The sequence below is a fragment of the Zalophus californianus genome, chromosome 6 (genome assembly GCF_009762305.2).
Source record: "Zalophus californianus isolate mZalCal1 chromosome 6, mZalCal1.pri.v2, whole genome shotgun sequence".
Taxonomy (NCBI): Eukaryota; Metazoa; Chordata; class Mammalia; order Carnivora; family Otariidae; genus Zalophus; species Zalophus californianus.
This window is the reverse complement of record NC_045600.1, coordinates 123,507,689-123,525,909: the sequence shown is the minus strand read 5'-3', so window position 1 is coordinate 123,525,909 and position 18,221 is coordinate 123,507,689. Positions and strand designations below refer to the sequence as shown.

Genomic DNA, 18,221 nt, shown 5'->3' with positions numbered 1-18,221 from the left:
GGTAGCATAGACATTTTAACAATGTTTATTCTTTCAATCCATGAGCATGGAATGTTTTTCCATCTTTTTGTGTCTTCTTCAATTTCTTTCATGAGTGTTCTGTATTTCCAAGAGTATAGATCCTTTACCTCTTTGGTTAGGTTTATTCCAAGGTATCTTATGGATTTTGGTGTTATTGTAAATGGAATCGTTTCTCTAATTTCTCTTTCTACATTTGCATTGTTAGTGTATAAGAAAGCAAGTGATTTCTGTGCATTGATTTTGTATCCTGCCATATTACTGAATTGCTGTATGACTTCTAGTAATTTGAGGGTGGAGTCTTTTGGGTTTTCCACATAAAGTATCATGTCATCTGCGAAAAGAGAGAGTTTGACTTCTTCTTTGCCAATTTGAATACCTTTTATTTCTTTTTGTTGTCTGATCGTTGTTGCTAGGACTTCTAGTACTATGTTGAAAAATAGTGGTGAGAGTGGGCATCCTTGACATGTTCCTGATCTTAAAGGAAAGGCTCTCAGTTTTTCCCCATTGAGGATGATATTCACTGTGGGTTTTTAATAGATGGATTTTATGAACTTGAGGAATGTTCCCTCTATCCCTACACTCTGAAAAAAAAATCAGTTGGCTGCACTTGTCATGGTCTATTTCTGGGTTTTCTATTTTGTTCCATTGATCTATGTGTTTATACTTTCCCAAAGGCATACTATCATTATCTTAGAAAGAAGGCATTCAGTCTCTAACCATTAAGTATGATGTTAGAAGTACATTTTCCACATAAATCCTTTATTACATTAAGGAAGATCCCTTCTAGTTTTTTATGAATGGGTGTTGAATTTTAGGGCCCTGTAGAGAGACTCTACATCTTGCAGCTCTTGCTCTAACCCACTGTTATTATTGCTGGGGGCTTGCTGGTGTGGTGGTGAAGTTGACAGGGGGAGTGGTGTTCTCTAAGATTTTGATCAAGTCTCCATCGTTGGGGCATACAGTGTGCTTCTGTTTTGGGGGTCTTTGTAAGTGCCTCTGACCCTCCACCAAGGATATAGTTTTTTCCCCATCTTCTTTTATCTTGCTTGGTTATTATGCTCCCAACCTGTTTTCTTGGTGTTCTCTCCGATGTTGGCTATAGCTTTTATTATTATTATTATTTCATAGATGACTCTGGAAGGCTGGAGTGAGGATGGAGCAGATAAACTTTCCTTTCCTGTGTTGTTCTATGGTAAAGACTTTCCTCCTGTCTATGGCATCTGATGACTTCTACCCCAATATTTCATATCCTGTATCTTCCTGGAGTTACTCTCTTTCCAGATTTTAGGGTGACTGGTTTACCCTGCAGCCTCAGTTCTCTGATGGGTTTAAGAAAACACACTGGTTTTTTGTTTGTATGAATTTTTCTTCATTTAAGGACAAGGATGATGACTTCCAAACTCTTTACATGTCAGAGCTGAAACAAATAGTAGATTTTTTATGAATCGATAGGGCTGCATAAAAGCAGAATTCAAATATATGACGTTATTAGGAAGCCTTTAATGTGTTCTCACAAAACCTTGATTTCAGACAGTGTATTTTACCTCATTGTTTTCTGAAATGATCAGGAATTCTCAACTTTATTGTGCAACTCTCTCCCTAAGTGCAAGCTGTTTTCCTTTCACTCCTGCTGACTTTTTGTTCCCTTTATATTTTTTTCTTTGCTCCTCCAGATATCAGGAATTCCTAACCAAAGATTACAGGTTTTAATATGTCAGTGGAGTAACAGAAGTGTTATCTCTGGGTCCAAAATGACCAGGGATGATGAACTGTATCTCTAAAATGCTTCATCTTTCTAGGCATCAGCACACAACATTCTCCTAGGAAGGTCAACTAGGTCTCTGGTGGCTCCTAGCTACCAAGAGAACAGGAATTCATTCCAGCTAGTACCACACACCCTACATGCCCCCCCAGCCTAGGAATGCCACTAGTATAATCTATCTCTACATGAACACCATATTAACCTTTCAGGGAATATGATAACCCAGGCCTGGGTTCATTTTGGCATCTAAGCTACATAAATATAACTCATACAGACTCTGTAAAGGGAGATGGCTCATCATTTTTCTAGATTTATTTGAGCATATCCAACAATTTCTGTCAAAACCCTAAGGTAGTCAACCCTAAAACTACCATCAAGTTTGAATAAAGCCTTCTCTCAATGACTTCCAGAAAAAACTTCCCTTAGGTGTATCCTTTTTATGAGATCCAAAAACTACTAAGAAGTGAATATCATATTAGAAAGGGGTGATGGTTACTTCTGTCTTTCCAAAGACAGGCAAGAAGCATAAAATGTGATCCTAGGGCCAGATGGCTCCAGTACCCTTGGCCAGCTGCATGAATCTGGTTAATTTACTCTCACCACATTCATTTCCATGGATGAACTTGCTGAAGGATTCCATTTGCAATCCATAAACAAGCATATTATGTATAAACCCATAATCGGCTAATGGGATAAAGAGGCAAACTAATGTTACCAAATTGCTTTGCTCGTTTATGGGTATTAGTCTCCAAAAAAAGGACAGCCACTCACACTAACCCATGATGAGGCTACTTATCCAGATCAAAGCAGTCCAGGTTAGTAATTCACGGCATGGACAGAACAACAAAAGAGCAATCCCTAGAGGCAATGTCATGTATGTGAAGACCACTGACAGGAAGCCACAGTTAAATTCAAGCATGTGAGCAGCCAGAACGCATATGATAAAAGGGAGAGTGGTACCTGGGTTCATAGCCCTGGCTCTAAGACTGTGCAAACTGGTTATAGATCCATATCCTTAGCTGAATGGTCTTCAGAAATTTACTACACCCTTATAAGCTTCAGTTTCATTTGTAAAATGGGAAGAGATAGTTGACTCTTCTTCTAGGGTGTTTGAGACAACTGAATGTGATAATCTATGAAAAATGTTTACCATGTATTGCCATGTACCACATATGCAATAGTGCTATGCACTACATGTACAATAAACATTTCCTGAGAAAATGAGTTTGGGGGTCACAGCATTTTGGAACACTTGTGAATTTTTTGACATGTGTAGGCTACAATTATTTTCCTTGATTTTCCATCAGCTTCAGATTTTCAGAGCCACTGTTCTCTGGCAGTGGGAATCTCCCAAATCTGTCTGCCTGTCACTGACAACAGGATGGCTCACAGCTACAGCAGGGTTCCGCTCTCATTTCCTGCAATGGCTAGAATAGGGAATGTGCCTTAAGGTGGGGGTTGAACTCAGTAACTCAGTGCCAGAACTTCTAAGTGTGCTATTGCAGACCGTGACAGAAAGTCTGAGGCACACAGAATGTAGTGTGTAGTAGGAAATCTGATGGCTTTTGCTAAACTCCTATATAAAATATTATCAGTACAAGATGAAGTCATGCAAGGTTGCAGTGGAGCATGTCTGGTTCACTCCTTGGCTAGGTGCCTCACCAAGTGGAGGTACAAAAAGAAAAATCATTGTATGTGAATGCTTACACCTGTTTTAACCATTACTCATCTGAGGCTCAAAGACCAGATAAAGAAACAAGAGCTATAAGTTAATAGTGATTCAGAAGTGAATAGAGGTTTATCATAATTCAAGATTACTGATTGTCCAAAGCATTCACTTGACATTGAAACTCTACCAGAAATAGTATTGTCAAAGAAACATGACTAATGCATGAAATATAGAGTCTGTGGCTACTTGGGGAGAACATGTAACTTGTTGCCCAGATCTTACTGTGAAATAATTAGGATCAATTCAGATGTTTGGGGCTGTAGGTAAACAAAACAAAACAAAACAACAACAACAAAAAACTAAAAGTGTTTTTAAAATGTCCCACAGGTAAGATTTGTTAATTTAGTGGCTCAACCATATCATCAAAGTCATGGGTGTTTTATATCTTTGCAACATATGCTCCTTAGCATGTGAGTGATGTTTCTATAATGATTATATGATAACTGGAGTAGTTCCAGGAAGCCCATGAAGATATTATAGGTTCCAGTGCTAAGAAGAGCTATTTTCTATTCTCCTTTTAAATAATATACTCTTATTATGGAAGAAAATATTTCTTTTTTTAAATTTAATTTAATTTTATTATGTTATGTTAGTCACCATACAATACAGCATTAGTTTTTGATGTAGTGATCCACGATTCACTGTTTTTGTGTAACACCTAGTGCTCCATGCAGTACGTGCCCTCCTTAATATCCGTCACCAGGTTAACACATCCCGAACTCTCCTCCCCTCTAAAACCCTCAGTTTGTTTCTCAGAGCCCATAGTCTCTCTTGGTTCATCTCTCCCTCTGATTCCCCCCCTTCATTTTTCCCTTCCTTCTCCTAATGTTCTTCATGCTATTGGAAGAAAATATTTCTGAAGGCCTCCAGCCAGACTTTATCTTATGCCCATCAATGGAGAGTGATATTTGAATTATTATGATTGATTTAAACTACTTCTGGATTGGGGAAAGGAATAACCTTACATTAGTTCATGGTAGACTGAGCATACTAACCAAACCAAGTGTCTACCAGCAGGGAAAAGACTGGGTTAAGCGGAGAAGGTAGAAATGACAAACAGTAGAGCCCTCTACACACCTGCTTTATAAATTTCTTACTAATGGGATATAGGGAAGAATGGAGTTGGAGTCTGACTGGTTATATCCAAATTATTAAAAAATTAAAAATTGTGTGTCCCAGTATAAAACTGATCAGAGTGGGTCCTGGGTACCAGCAAATAAAGTATAACATTGGTTTTGCAATACCTGCATGGGACATTTTTAACCTTTGATGTAACCTATGTTGATAATTACACTCTGTTTTAATTATGAATTATGAAATAGGATGCAGGATAATGTGGCTACAGAAATGAAAATATAAGTGACTACAGTAGCTGTAATTGGCTATTTTAGGTAGACACATGCAGGCATAGGTTAAACTCAATGGAAAAGGTATTAGGTAGATTCAGTGGAATTCAATGGAAAAAATAGCAAGGTGATTGAAACTTTGTTGACATACTTTGTCTATATTTTTTATTCTATTAATTTTTATTTAAATTCAATTAGCCAACATAGAGTACATCATTAGTCTTTGATCTAATGTTCAATGATTCATTAGTTGTGTATAATACCCAGTGCTATCACATCATGTGCCCTCCTTAATGCCCATCACCCACCAAACTCCCTTTCTGCAACCCTCAGTTTGTTTCCCAGAGTCAAGAGTCATATATGGTTTGTCTCCCTCTCTGATTTCTTCCCATTCAGTTTTCCCTCCCTTTCCTACTGTCTATATTTTTATATCTGCCACCTCATCTCAACCAATTCGACCCTGACACTCACTGTTCCAGGCACATGTAAATTTGTTTTTTTTTTATTTTATTATGTTATATTAGTCACCATACAATACATCATTAGTTTTTGATGTGGTGATCCACAATCCATTGTTTTTGTATAACACCCAGTGCTCCATGCAGTACGTGCCCTCCTTAATACCCATCACCGGGCTAACCAATCTCCCCTTGCCCCTCCCCTCTAGAACACTGTTTGTTTCTCAGAGTCCATAGTCTCTCATGGTTCATCTGTTACCAATCTATGAATGCCTCCTCCTTATGACCTTGCCACTAGCTAATTCCTCTGCTTAAAATGTTATTCTCCCAGGCTTTTACGTGCTCTGGCTCCATTCTGTCTTTAAAATATCATCGCAAATACTCACTGCTCATAGATCCTTTCTCTGATCACAATATCTACAAAGAGCTTCTGTTACTCTTTATAATTTGTTGTAGTTTCAGCACAATACAATCACTATTGACACTTCCGAAGATATTTATTATTCATCTCTCTTCACTATAATGTATGCTCTGTGATAATAGGAACTTTATCTGTCTCCTCACTTTTTTGTTGCAGTTGCCTAGAACAGTGTGCTTACTAACAGTAGATGTCTCTCCTCCCTAAGATTAAAGGGTCAACCAATGAAGCAGAATGAAGGAACTCTTGAATTATAGCTAATCTGAATATAAGCTTTGCTTAATCATCACACCATTGCCTTTTAGTTATCTCTTTAAACTTACTGTTTATTTTTTTCAACAATTCTATTTTTTTATTTTATTATGTTATGTTATTGTTTAATATAGAAATAAATTAACTGAAATCTTGATATTCCTCTGGCCAGCTTCTGCAGAAACATGCAGATGGGCAATAGGATGATGGCAAAGTTGCAAATGTATGTTGTCAGCCTACTTATTGCTGAGAAACCTCAAAAATATATGGTAGCTGCTCTTTTTGGCTTTTGGCTCAGAGGAGGTGAAAGTGCTCCCCAAATCTGGGTTCATCTGACACCAGTAACCTCCACCATGCTGCCTATGTTCGTCCCCAGTGAGATCAAAGTTGTATAGCTGAGGTGCACTGGTGGGGAAATTGGTCCCAGGTCTGCCCTGGCCTCCTGGGTCTGTCTCCAAAAGAGTTTGGTGATGACATCACCAAGACAACCAGTGACTTGAAGGGTCTGAGGATTACAGTGAAAATGACCATTGAGAACAGACAGGCCCAGATTGAAGTGGTACCTTCTGCCTCTCTCCTGATTACTGAAGCCCTCAAGGAATGACCAAAAGGCAGAAAGAAGCAGAAAAACATTAAGCACGGTGGAAATATCACTTTGGATGAGATTTTCAATATTGCCCAATAGATGTGGTACCGATCTTTAGCCAGAGAACTCTCTGGAACCATTAAAGGGACCCTGGGGACTACCCAATCTGTGGGTTGCCATGTTGATAGCTGCCACCCTCATGACATCATAGATGACATCAACAGTGATGCAGTGGAGTGCCCGGCTAGTTAAGAACTACAAAGGAAAATGTTTCAATAAGGATCACTTGACTATATATACTGTATATATAGTATATATAGTAGCTAATGTAATGATAGTGGCTGAATCCCAGGCTATGGAACTCACTGACTTTATGACCACTGCATTTGAGAACTGCTTTGTCCTCTTTTTGTATCCTTAACAATTTCAACTTTTCTGGGTAAGGGTGCTGATATCTTTGTTTTTAATTATAGAACTTTCTAAGGGAGTGAAAATGAGTCACACATTGGATGAAAGAGAGGAATAGCTCAGAGACCAAGGCCAAACTCTTTGTCTTCTGGCAACAGAAAGCAGAGATGGAAAAGTATGTGACATACTAGAATTTCAGACATCAGTCGTAGCCGAAGCCCAGTCAGGACTTTGTCCTTTGCCATCAGGGAGGGACTGGTGCTGAACCTGGGTGCTCCTAAAGAAGAAACAATGGCACCCATTTTTGGATCATCTTAAGGGATAGGCTGATATCTTCCCTGTGGAAGCTCCACTAAATGTTACGCTTACATGCAGCAGAATTCCCTCAGTCTTGAAGCAAAACTGTATTAGAAAATAATTCCTTAAAAAATCTGTGGTTTCACTAGACAATTCTACCAAATACTTTTTTTTTAAAGAGAATTGACACTAATTTTACGCAATCACTTCCAGAATGTAGAAGTGGAAGGAACATTTTATGAAATAAGTAATACCTGATACCAAAATCAGACATAGGACACCACTCCCCCCCCAAAAAAAGAAAACAATGAGAAGAATGGAAAAATAAATAACAACATCCTTCATGAATATGGGTTTAAAAAAATCTAACAAAATATTAGTAAATAGAATTAAAATTCTGTCAAATAAACATATAAAATCTTTTTAAAAAGAATAAAATACTTAGGTATAAATCTAAAAACATATCTATGACTTATATACTGAAAAATACAAAATGCTGATGAAAGCGATCAAAGGTAATCCAAATAAATGGAGAGATATACTGTGTTTATGGATTGGAAGACTCAACATAGTAAAAAGGTTGATTCTACCCGATTGGATATACAGGCTAAATTAAATTCCCACAAAACTCCCAGCAAGTTATTTTTTTTAAAGATATGGACAAGGCTATTTTTAAATTGGCATGGAAAGTTAAAGATATAGAATAACTACAAATAATTTTGAAAGAAAATAATAATGTGAGGAGAATCATTGTACTTGATTTCTGGACATTATACAACTATAGTCAAGATGGTGTAGTATCAGTGGAAGGATAGACACATTAATCAATCAAACAAAATAGAGAACTCAGAAGTAGCCCACATGAGCAGAGCCAACTGATTTTTTGACAAAGGTTCAAAAGCAATTTAATATTGAAAGGATAGACTTTTCAACAAATATTACTAGAACAATGAGATGTGCATAAGAAAAAAAAAAGAACCCCAGTCTAAACTTAACACTTTATACAAAATAATCTAACAGTGGATCACAGAAGTAAATCTAAAATGTAATGTTATTAAACTTTTGCAAGAAAATGTAGGAGAAAAATCTTTGGGACCTAGGGTCTGATGTTTTAGGCATGATCTATAAAAGGAAAAATCAATAAATTAGACTTCATCAAAATTTAAAAGTTTTGCTATATAAAGACCTTGTGCTGCTATGATAATGGACAGCCAAACTACAGCCTGGAAGAAAATACTTGTAATCAACCTATATAATAAAGGACTCAAATCTAGATTACATAAAGAACTCTCAAAACCCAGTATTAGAAAACAAAAAGTTCATTTAGAAAATGGACAAAGGGGATGAACAAACATTCCATTAAAGAAGACATACAAATAACAAATAAGTACAGGGAAAGAATTCAACTCCTTTCACCATTAGGGAAATTCAAATTAAGGCACAGCAAGATATCAGTACATACCTATTAGGACCTCTAAATTTATTCTAAGAGTGAATACACCGATTTTTGGTGAGGATGCAGAGAAACTGGATCTCTCATACATTGCTAGTGGGAATGTAAAATGGTGTAGCCATTATGGAAAATAGTTTGGTAGTTTCATTCAAAGGATAAATATGCAATTGCCATGCAACCTAGCAACTACACCCATGAGCCCAGATAAATGAAAATTTATGTCTATACAAAATCCTGTCCATGAATGTTCATAGCAACTTTGTAGTAGCTCAAAACTGGAAACAACTAAAATGCACTTCATAGATAAATATTTTATCAACATTAAAAGGAATGAACTATTGAGACATGCAACAACTTAGATTTATATCAGTCACATTATGGAGTGAAAAATGCCAGTCTCGAAGGTATTCAATTTATATAAGATTATCAAACTGACAAAATTATGGAGATACAGAATAGAGTAGAGATGGCCAGGGGTTAGGCATAGTTGGGGATGCACGTGACTATAAAGGGATAGCATGTTTGAAAAATAGATCTGTATGTTGATTAGAGTGATGTTTACAGAATCTACATTTATGATAAAATATTGAGCTACACATACACATGGTACCAATGTCAACATACTTGATATTTTACTATAACTAAATAAGATGTAAACATTGGTGGAAACCAGATAAAAGGTGCATTAGCCTTGTATAATCTTTGCAACTTCCTGTGAATCTATTATTTCAAAACAAAATGTTTTTTAAGGATGTCTTACAGAAGCCACAAAGCCAACACTTAAATTCCACAGGTTTGTGGACCAACCTAGCTCTACTTCAGGGAAATATTATAAGCTACTATAGAGTATGCTCCGGGCAGTCTACAAGGTCTAGGAAATGCTTCTGTGGTTATTGCTGATTGACTGGACAACACCAATCCCTTTATTAACCATGGTTCTCAAGCTGAATGTACTTTGAACAAGTGACAGTATAGAAAGCCAGTGTCACTGGGAGATGGATTGGCAGCTTTTAGAGCAAGTGCATTTGCATAAAGGCATCTCACTGAGACCCCCAGAATAATTTCTGCAGTGCCACGAAGCAAAATAGGAGGAAGCTGGTAATGAAGGAAGCTCCCCATGGGTTTCATCTCTTAAGCAGAAAGGGGCAGGTATAACTTGAAGAACCTAAAAGGATTAGGGGGTTGGACCAATGGGCTCATAGTGTTATAGGTTTCTTTATGGCATTCACGGTAGAACCCTTGGGAAGATTTGGAAGAAATAAATTGCTTGCACTCGGGAAAATGAGGCTTAGGTTCTAAAGATGGATCCACTCTAGGCTTCATTTCCTAGACAGTCTCTCCAGAAAGGTCAGACCTATTGTCCTAACCATTGATTTCCTGGGTCCATATGACTTTCTGGGTTGGGGACAAAAGTAAGCAGGAAGGGTCTGTGATCTAAATGTCAGGGTCTTCTGCCTTAGGACCCATTATTGCTGACATAGGTGTTTTCAATACAGAATTCAAGGAGTTCCTCAAAATATCCAGCAGAGGGACCCCTGAACTCATTTGTAAATCCTGATTTAGCCTAGTCCACCTCTACCCTACTGCTCCTTGACCCTTAGGATGAGGAAAGTGAGCTAAGGAGGGCTGCATCTAACTTCAAGGAAAATCGAGAGCCATCAAATACTTTAAAGCAATGAAAACATTATGATCTGGGCAGCCAGTGTAGTGAATTGTGTGAGGGGCATTACTGAAGTTAGAGGTCATGCCAAAGGCAGCTGCAAAGTTCAGGCAAGCAACAATGGCCACAGGGATGGAGAGAAGAGAAAACATTGACCATATAAGATGGCAAAACTGCCATAGCAGGATGTCTGATCATATGAGGGAGATGCCCAAATTTAAGGTTCTGGCAACAGACACAGGAGTGTCAGGAATGATCCTATTCAAGTATTATGACAGTAAATGAGAAGGTGACATGAGTTGTGGGTGTCCAGTGGAGGTCATAGGGGCCGTAGGGAGTGCTCCATCCATCATAGCTACAATTATCAATTTTTGTTTGCTGACATTGTTGCTTTATGAGTAGTTTAACAAGCAACTGATCTTTGTCCTTATGGCTATTGGGAGGCATGGCTTAGAGTAAAATCATTCCGAAATTCAGATAATTTTTAAGTAAATATCTTAAGACATCAACTTGCTTATAATTTAACATCCTATACAATAGTGCACTCAATTTGACCATATAGCTTAATGTGAAATGGCTTTTATTGAGATTGTTTTATGGCTTTGTTGAGAGTCTAGCATCCACTTTACATTTTTTAACTAAAGATTGTCATGCCACTGCTCCACAGCACATAATTTTGTAGGAGCAAACTGTAAGTTGTTTCTTGAGGAAGCCTTTGTTCTTTTCAGCAGAACATTCCACATACACCCTGATATGTGTATGGTGGTATGGGGAGAAGGTATGTAAACATTATAAATCTTCCATAAGCCATTCTTTTTTGTGAAGAACCTTTGCCTCTACTACAGATTATTTCCATTCAGTATATTCCCATATGAGGAATTTCCAGGTAAAATAGTACAAATATTTTTAAAACTCTTGAAGATGCCATTGGCTAAATTTATTTCAGGGCAAGTTGTAGTAATTTATACTTCCATCAGTAGTGTGGAACGAAGGGTGCCTGTTTCATAAGTCTACTTACACTGGATGTTCCATGGGCTTTTATTCTACTCTATGTCCATTTAATGAATGAAAACTGGTCTAATATTTCAGTCTTTAAATATTAGGGGGGTGTAACATTTTTCATTGTTATTTGACACATGCATGTCTTTGTTTTTTTTTTTGTCATCTGATATCTTTTACCCACTTATTTACAGGGGTTTTAATTTTTTTCTCCATTATAACATAAAAAGCTGTGTACTACATTTATCTACATTTTGGAACTTTCAAATAAGTGGGTCTTAAATTTGTTTTCACTGCTTTTTTTATTATGTTCAATCAACCAACTTATTGTACATTATTGCTTTTTGATGTAGTGTTCAACGATGCATTAGTTGCATAGAACACCCAGTGCTCATCACAACCCGTGCCCTGTATTTTCATGTATTCCCAGAGTTTTGTTTTCTGCCTTCTGATTTTATAACATCAACTATTCCTAAACTTTTCCATTGAATATTTGGCTAGTTAGTTTATTTGTAGTTAAAAATTCATTATTATTATAATTTACCTTTCATTAGAATTTAAACTAACTCAGATCTTAAGCCCTTGGCATTGGTGAAATAAGGTTATTTGCTTTATATCAGATATGAGATAAATAGGATGGAGGATTATGGCTTTGTTTCACCAAGAGCAACTTGCTCAAGCACCCCGTGCATAAATAAATGATTTGGAGGAAACTATAGAAACTATAATAAATGAACTAAAAACAAACAAGAAATACTAAATCCATGTGACACTCTTCTATCCCATGAAACCCTCTTTTGGGGATGGTTGTCAGCTGGGGCAATGCTGTTGCCTTCAATGGGCACTAGTTGTTGTCCACAAAGTAAAGATTGATTTGGGGCAGAAACACAGTACTGGCGGACCCAAGAAGTTTACAAGAAACTACCTCTGAATTTCTGGAAAATCTAGCGACTTGGACAACTTGCCAAGCAGGTTCTCTAGTGGGACCAGTTACCCTAGAAAGCTCAGCTCTGCCTGTGCAGAGAATGGAACTCTCCCTTGTATATGTTCATCTCATAATATACAGGCTCAGCTTCCTAAGTGCCAGTTGTTTTCACTTGGAGAAGAGATCTTACCTTGTCCTATGATAAGAGAAAAGAAGGCATGTTTGGGCAGAGATGCTAGTAAAATTATGGTCAAAGATTATGAAGCAAGTGATAGCCACAACCCAGGTATTCAGGGTATGACTTTAAGCACTGCGGCAGGGGCTTATACTGTACAGCTGCAGGAGCAACTGAGAGGACCCGTGATACGCCCCTAGATGGCAGAAGAATTCCACTATCACTATTTACCTTGTTTCTGGAACTTAATCTTTACCCAGAGAGGAGGGCTTTAGGGTAGGATTCTTGATCCTTTTAGGGCAGTAGAGGTGACAGCAGTGCAGATAAACCCTGTCCACATGAAGAGAGTCATAACTTCAGGAAAGTCTGCTTGTATACACCACTCTGGTATGTGCGTATCTTTTCCCGAAGCACTCAGGTGGATTTGGTTGCCTTCCCTCCCACATCAGGCCCTGTACCCAAGGGTTGGCTAAGTTATTTAGCAGCCTCCAGACATTATCAGCTGACCCCCTGTATGTTTGGATTTATGCCCCCACTCCAACCAGGAACTTCCCCTTAGACCTCCATGTTATTAGTTATGTATCTCCCTCCCTTTCCACCACCACCTGCAATCCACATTGGAGCCTGGTGTTTCCTTTTCCCTTTTATAAGTCTAGATATTTTGCAGGGGACATTTCCATCCCAGTATCAGTGTGTTGATGAAACCCACATCTCCTGAGCTGCTGGACACCCACCATGGGCCACATAACTGACAACTACCCCATGGGCCAGTTCATCCACATAGCTAATAAACCTAGCTAGTGCTGAAAGAAGATGGTCCTTCTTTCCCACCTAAACTTAAGGAGAAAAGTCTGCTTCAAATTGCCACTGATATGTGCCATTTAATTAATCTACTGGATCCTTAGACACTCATCTACAAAATGGGAATAATAATGTCTACTTTGAAGGACTACTGTGAGGATTAAATCAGAGGAGATATTCAGCCTCTTCCTGATTCAACCTCACTGACTTGTGAAGTTTTACTTTTGAATTAAGGGAATCTTATATATTACCACACAACATAATCACTGCATTATTATGACAAATGTAGCACTGTCCTTGAGAAAGGTTCATTACTGTGGTTTCTACTATCACTGGTAGTAATCTTGATGTTTAAGTCTATTCATAGAATATGGTAAAACTTGGCTCCCGTCGTCTAGAGTAAAAATGAGAATAAAGACAAACACTTTCATGTTATGCTGAAAGTATATTTATATATATAGATATAGATATTTATTTTCTGCAGACAGCTTTTACTGATGAGTCATTTTAATGTTCAAAGAACAGCCTATTTCAATACTACATAATCTGTACCAGAATGAGATGGATAGCTTCTCAATTCATTTCACAAAGCCAGCACAACTCTGATACCAAAACATAACAATTATAACACAAAACAGAGAATCACAGATCTCACTTAAAAATACAGATGCCAAAATACCAAATAGAACAGTAGCCAATCAAAATCAACACCACATGAAAATGTACAAAGCTTTGGCAGATACCAAGGGGAACCAAATTTAAATCCAAACTTACACACATAGAACTGGAACATAAACACCAGAAACAAAACACCCCCCCACCCCACCCCACCCTGTCAGTGGCCTCTGGCCAGGAACCCAAAGGAATGAGATTTCTGCGGAAGGAACAATATTAGCGGGGAGGGGAACTGCTGGTGGGGTCACCGGCATTATCGCCGGATCCAGGCTCATCTTCATCCAAATCTTCAGACTCACACTCTGCCAACGCTTCAAAGTACTGCAAAGGCCAGCACCGTGGATCTCTCTTATGGAGCTTGGCCAAAAACCTCAAAACAAGCATCTTGCTGGTTTCGAGGAATGCTCGGGGGCCCCAGAGGAACTCATATTCTGCTGGCTCAGTATAGGGGATTCGCCTGTACTCTAGGTACTTCTGCCTTACAAACACTTCGGTGATGAGCTTCTTTGTATTTCCAAAGAGAGCATGTGTCTCTCGGACATCCAACCCTAACCTGTACAGAAAACTAAAGATCATGTCCTCCCTGACACAATTGCCTTTCATAAAGATGAGACTCAGAACCACCATCAGGAGGCCTAACTTGGGCCTGTCTAAGTAAGATGCCACTGGTTCACCCTTATGGTGCCCCAGCTTGTTGATGATAATATAAGAGTGGTTTTCGGGATCAATTTCTTTCAATTGATAACCGAAGACACACTGCAGCTTATTGTTGGCACGGTTGATGATATCCAAGCACTCATCTTTATATTCACGGATGATGAATTTCACCATCTCTGAACGCTTGATGGGCACCTTGGCTTGATCCTTGACCAAGAGGAACTGCACCAATGCATTCGCTCTCTCATCCAAGGGAGACAAAGCCTGAGTCTCCAACTTGGGGTCATGCTGAGTGGCACCAAATCCCTGAGAGAGATTGGCGAACTCAGAGATGATCAGGGGCTGAGGGCTACCTGGGCTTTCCCAGAGACCCAGGGCCCTCGAAGTGCTTGGGCCCTCCCAGGCACTCAGAGCCCAGGTTGTGCTGGGCCCTTCCCAGCCACTCAGGATGCGGGAGGTGCTTGGGCCCTCCCAGCCACTCAGGCCACGGGAGGTGCTCGGGCCCTCCCAGTCACCCAGGACCTGAATAGGGTTTTCAACCTCCCAGTCATTCAAGTTCAGATTTTCCCAGGGTCTCGGAGCCTGCCAGTCACGCAGGGCCAGCATTGGGCCACTGCTGTCCTCTTCGGTATTCAGATGTTTCTTCTTCCGGGTGGCTTTTCCAGAGCGACGCGGTGGCGGCTCAGCAGATGTCTTCGAGGCCTCTTGAGTGGTGGCCATTGCCTTGGGGGCAGCTGCTGTAGCCATCAGGATGGTTGGCACTGCCTGGGCTGCTTTTGGAGCATTCACATTGGGCTGCGGAACCCATGGGACAGCAGGCAGGGCTTCCACGCAGGCAAATGGATCCTGCAGAGCAAGTGGCAGTGACTTCGGGGTCTCAGAGGGGGCAGATGGGCCCTGAAAGGCATTAGAAGAGGCAGGCTGGAACCGGGAGGTAGTTGGAAAGACCCTTGAAGTGGCAGTGAAGGTCTCCGAAGTGGCAGGCAAGTTTTTCCAGGCAGTCGGCAGATGTGCTCTGGCAGCTGACACTGCCTTTGGAGCACAAAAAGTGGCAGCAAAGATCATGCGATCCTTCGAAGGGGCCCTCCGTTCCTTTGAAGAGGTCCTACGTTCCTTTGAAGAGGTCCTTCGTTCTATTGAAGAGGCCCTGGATTCTCCCGATGGAGTCATCAGTGATTTAGCGGAGCCCATGGGAAAATTTGCTGCCGCTAAGGGAGCTCCGGGCTGGCCCTGCAAGGCTGTTGGGGGGCCTTGCCAGGAGGGCTGGAGTTGCAAGGTGGGCAGCTCTGCTTGCGGGCCCGAGGGCTGGGCCTGCTGGGTGGGTAGCTGGATTTGCAGGGCCTTTTGGGAGGCCGGGACCCCCTGAAAGGGCTGCTCCAGCTGAACCAGTGGTGGGCCCTGCCTCTGGGCCTCCTGGGTGGGCACGGGCTGCCAGAACTGCCCAGGGGCCTTGGGAGCCTGCCAGGCCAGAGCCTGGGCTTGCTGCACATCCTGGAATTCCATCGACGTCGGCAGCTCGTGTGGCACTGGGGCTTGGCCTTTGGGGGCCTGCCAGATGATGGGTGGGCAGTGTACAGCCTGTGGGGCTGACAGAGGAGCAGACAGCACAGCCTGGGGTGCCTGCGGGCCAGCGGGAGGTGCCGTGGGCACCTGCGTGGCAGGCGGGGCAGTGGGCACCTGCGGTGCCGCCCTCACCTGTGGAGCTGCCCGCACCTGCGGGGTGGGCAGCCTAGCCTGTGGAGCCTGCCGCAGCGGCGGCGGGGGTGGCAGGGCCTGCCAGAGTGGTGGTGGGGTGGCCAGGACCTGTGGGGCAGGTCGGATGGGCGGCGGTGCCTGGCGTATCAGTGGTGGTGCCTGGCGAATCGGGGGCGGGGCCTGGCGCACCGGCGGGGGGCCAGGTCGGATGGGTGGTGGGCCCGGGCGGATGGGCGGTGGGCCCTGGCGCACGGGTGGTGGTGCCTGCCAGGCAATGGTCGGAGCCTGCCAGGTGACCTGTGTGGCCTGCCAAGCCAGAGGCGTGGCTTGCCAGCCTTGCGGCGGGGCCTGCCATCCCGGCGAGGTGGCCTGCCAGCCGGGGGGTGTGGCCAGCTGCGCCGGCGGGGCCTGCGGGCCCTGGGGAACCTGCGGAGGAGCCCTTATAACCTGAGACTGGATTTGCAGAATCAGAGGCTGAGCCTGTGGGGCCCAAGAAGCCAGAGGCTGCGCAGGTGGGGCTGCCGGCTGTGCCATCGGGGCTCCTGAAGCTGGAGGCTGGGTGATCGGAGCTCTCGAACCTGGAGGATGAATCATCAGGACTCCGGGACCAGGAGGCTTGGCCATCGGGGCTCCCGGAGGCGGAGGCTGGGTCATCAAGGCTCCTGGGGGCGGAGGCTGGGCCATCGGGGCTCCCGGAGCAGGAGGCTGGACCATCAGGACTCCCGGAGTCAGAGGCTGGGCCATCAGGACTCCCGGAGTTGGAGGCTGGGCCATCGGGGTCCCCGGAGGGGGAGGATGGGCCATCGGTGTCCCCGGAGGGGGAGGGTGAGCCATCGGTGTCCCCGGAGGGGGAGGATGCGCCATCGGTGTCCCCGGAGGGGGAGGATGCACCATCGGGGTCCCGGGAGGGGGAGGATGGGCCATCGGGGTCCCCGGAGGGGGAGGATGGGCCATCGGGGTCCCCGGAGGGGGAGGATGGGCCATCGGGGTCCCCGGAGGGGGAGGATGGGCCATCGGGGCTCCGGGAGCTGAAGGATGCATCATCAGGACTCCCGGAGTCGGAGGCTGGGCCATCGGGGCTCCCGGAGGGGGAGGATGGATCATCAGGACTCCGGGAGTCGGAGGCTTGCCCATCGGGCCTCCCAGAGGGGGAGCCTGGACCATCGGGCCACCCAGGGCCGGAGGTTGGGCCATCGGAGCCACTGGGGTAGGCGGCTGGCCCTGTGGGGCCTCCCAAGCAGGCTGAGGTGCCTGCCAAGCGGCCAGTGAAGCCTGCAAATCAATCGGAGGTGGATCCCAAGGGACTGGCGGAGCCCGAGAGGAGGCGGGCGGGGCCCGCATCAGAACCGTAGGGCGGCTATAGACCGGAGGCTTAGGGGCCTCGGCCGGGGGACTCGAATCACCCAAATTCTTACTTAGCTGCGACATGTCCCTTTGCTCTGACAGCTGGTGGGCCTTTTCCTCCGACAGCTGCTGGGCCTTTTCCTCCAGAGAGAAGAGAATGCCTACGTGGCTGATCAGAGGATCCCTCCCTGCTGACTGGTGAATAGGAAGTAAGTGCCCTTAGCTCTGCAGCTTTCCGCAGTAAGGAGGAGGGGGGAAGGGGGCTCAATCCCGCCCCTTCCCCGCCCCCGACCACCACAAGTGGATAGTGCATAGGGGCGTCTACCAGAAATCCTGGCTGACACAAGATCCCTTCTCACTCTGTCCAGTCCCCAAATGCAGCCTGGTGAGACTTACCATGGATGAGTTTTCAAAGAGGAGTGACAGGAACAGATCTATGTTTTAGAAATCACAGTTCTGCAGTATAGAGTAGGAACAGACCACTGGTAACATGGAAGGCATCCATGAGGGGGGAGATGGTGTGGTCTGAGCTCAGATATAGCAAAATCGGAGCCGGAGGA

At 43.1% G+C, this 18,221-nt stretch overlaps 1 protein-coding gene across 1 annotated transcript; it reads right to left on the bottom strand.

The window, feature by feature from the left end:
* Positions 1-13,723: 13,723 nt before the first annotated feature.
* On the bottom strand, positions 13,724-17,995 carry MAGEL2 (MAGE family member L2). Its single transcript, XM_027568782.1, has one exon. It carries the CDS (start codon positions 17,743-17,745, stop codon positions 14,182-14,184), a length of 3,564 nt encoding a protein of 1,187 aa, XP_027424583.1. The 5' UTR covers positions 17,746-17,995; the 3' UTR covers positions 13,724-14,181.
* Between the last annotated feature and the right edge of the window lie 226 nt (positions 17,996-18,221).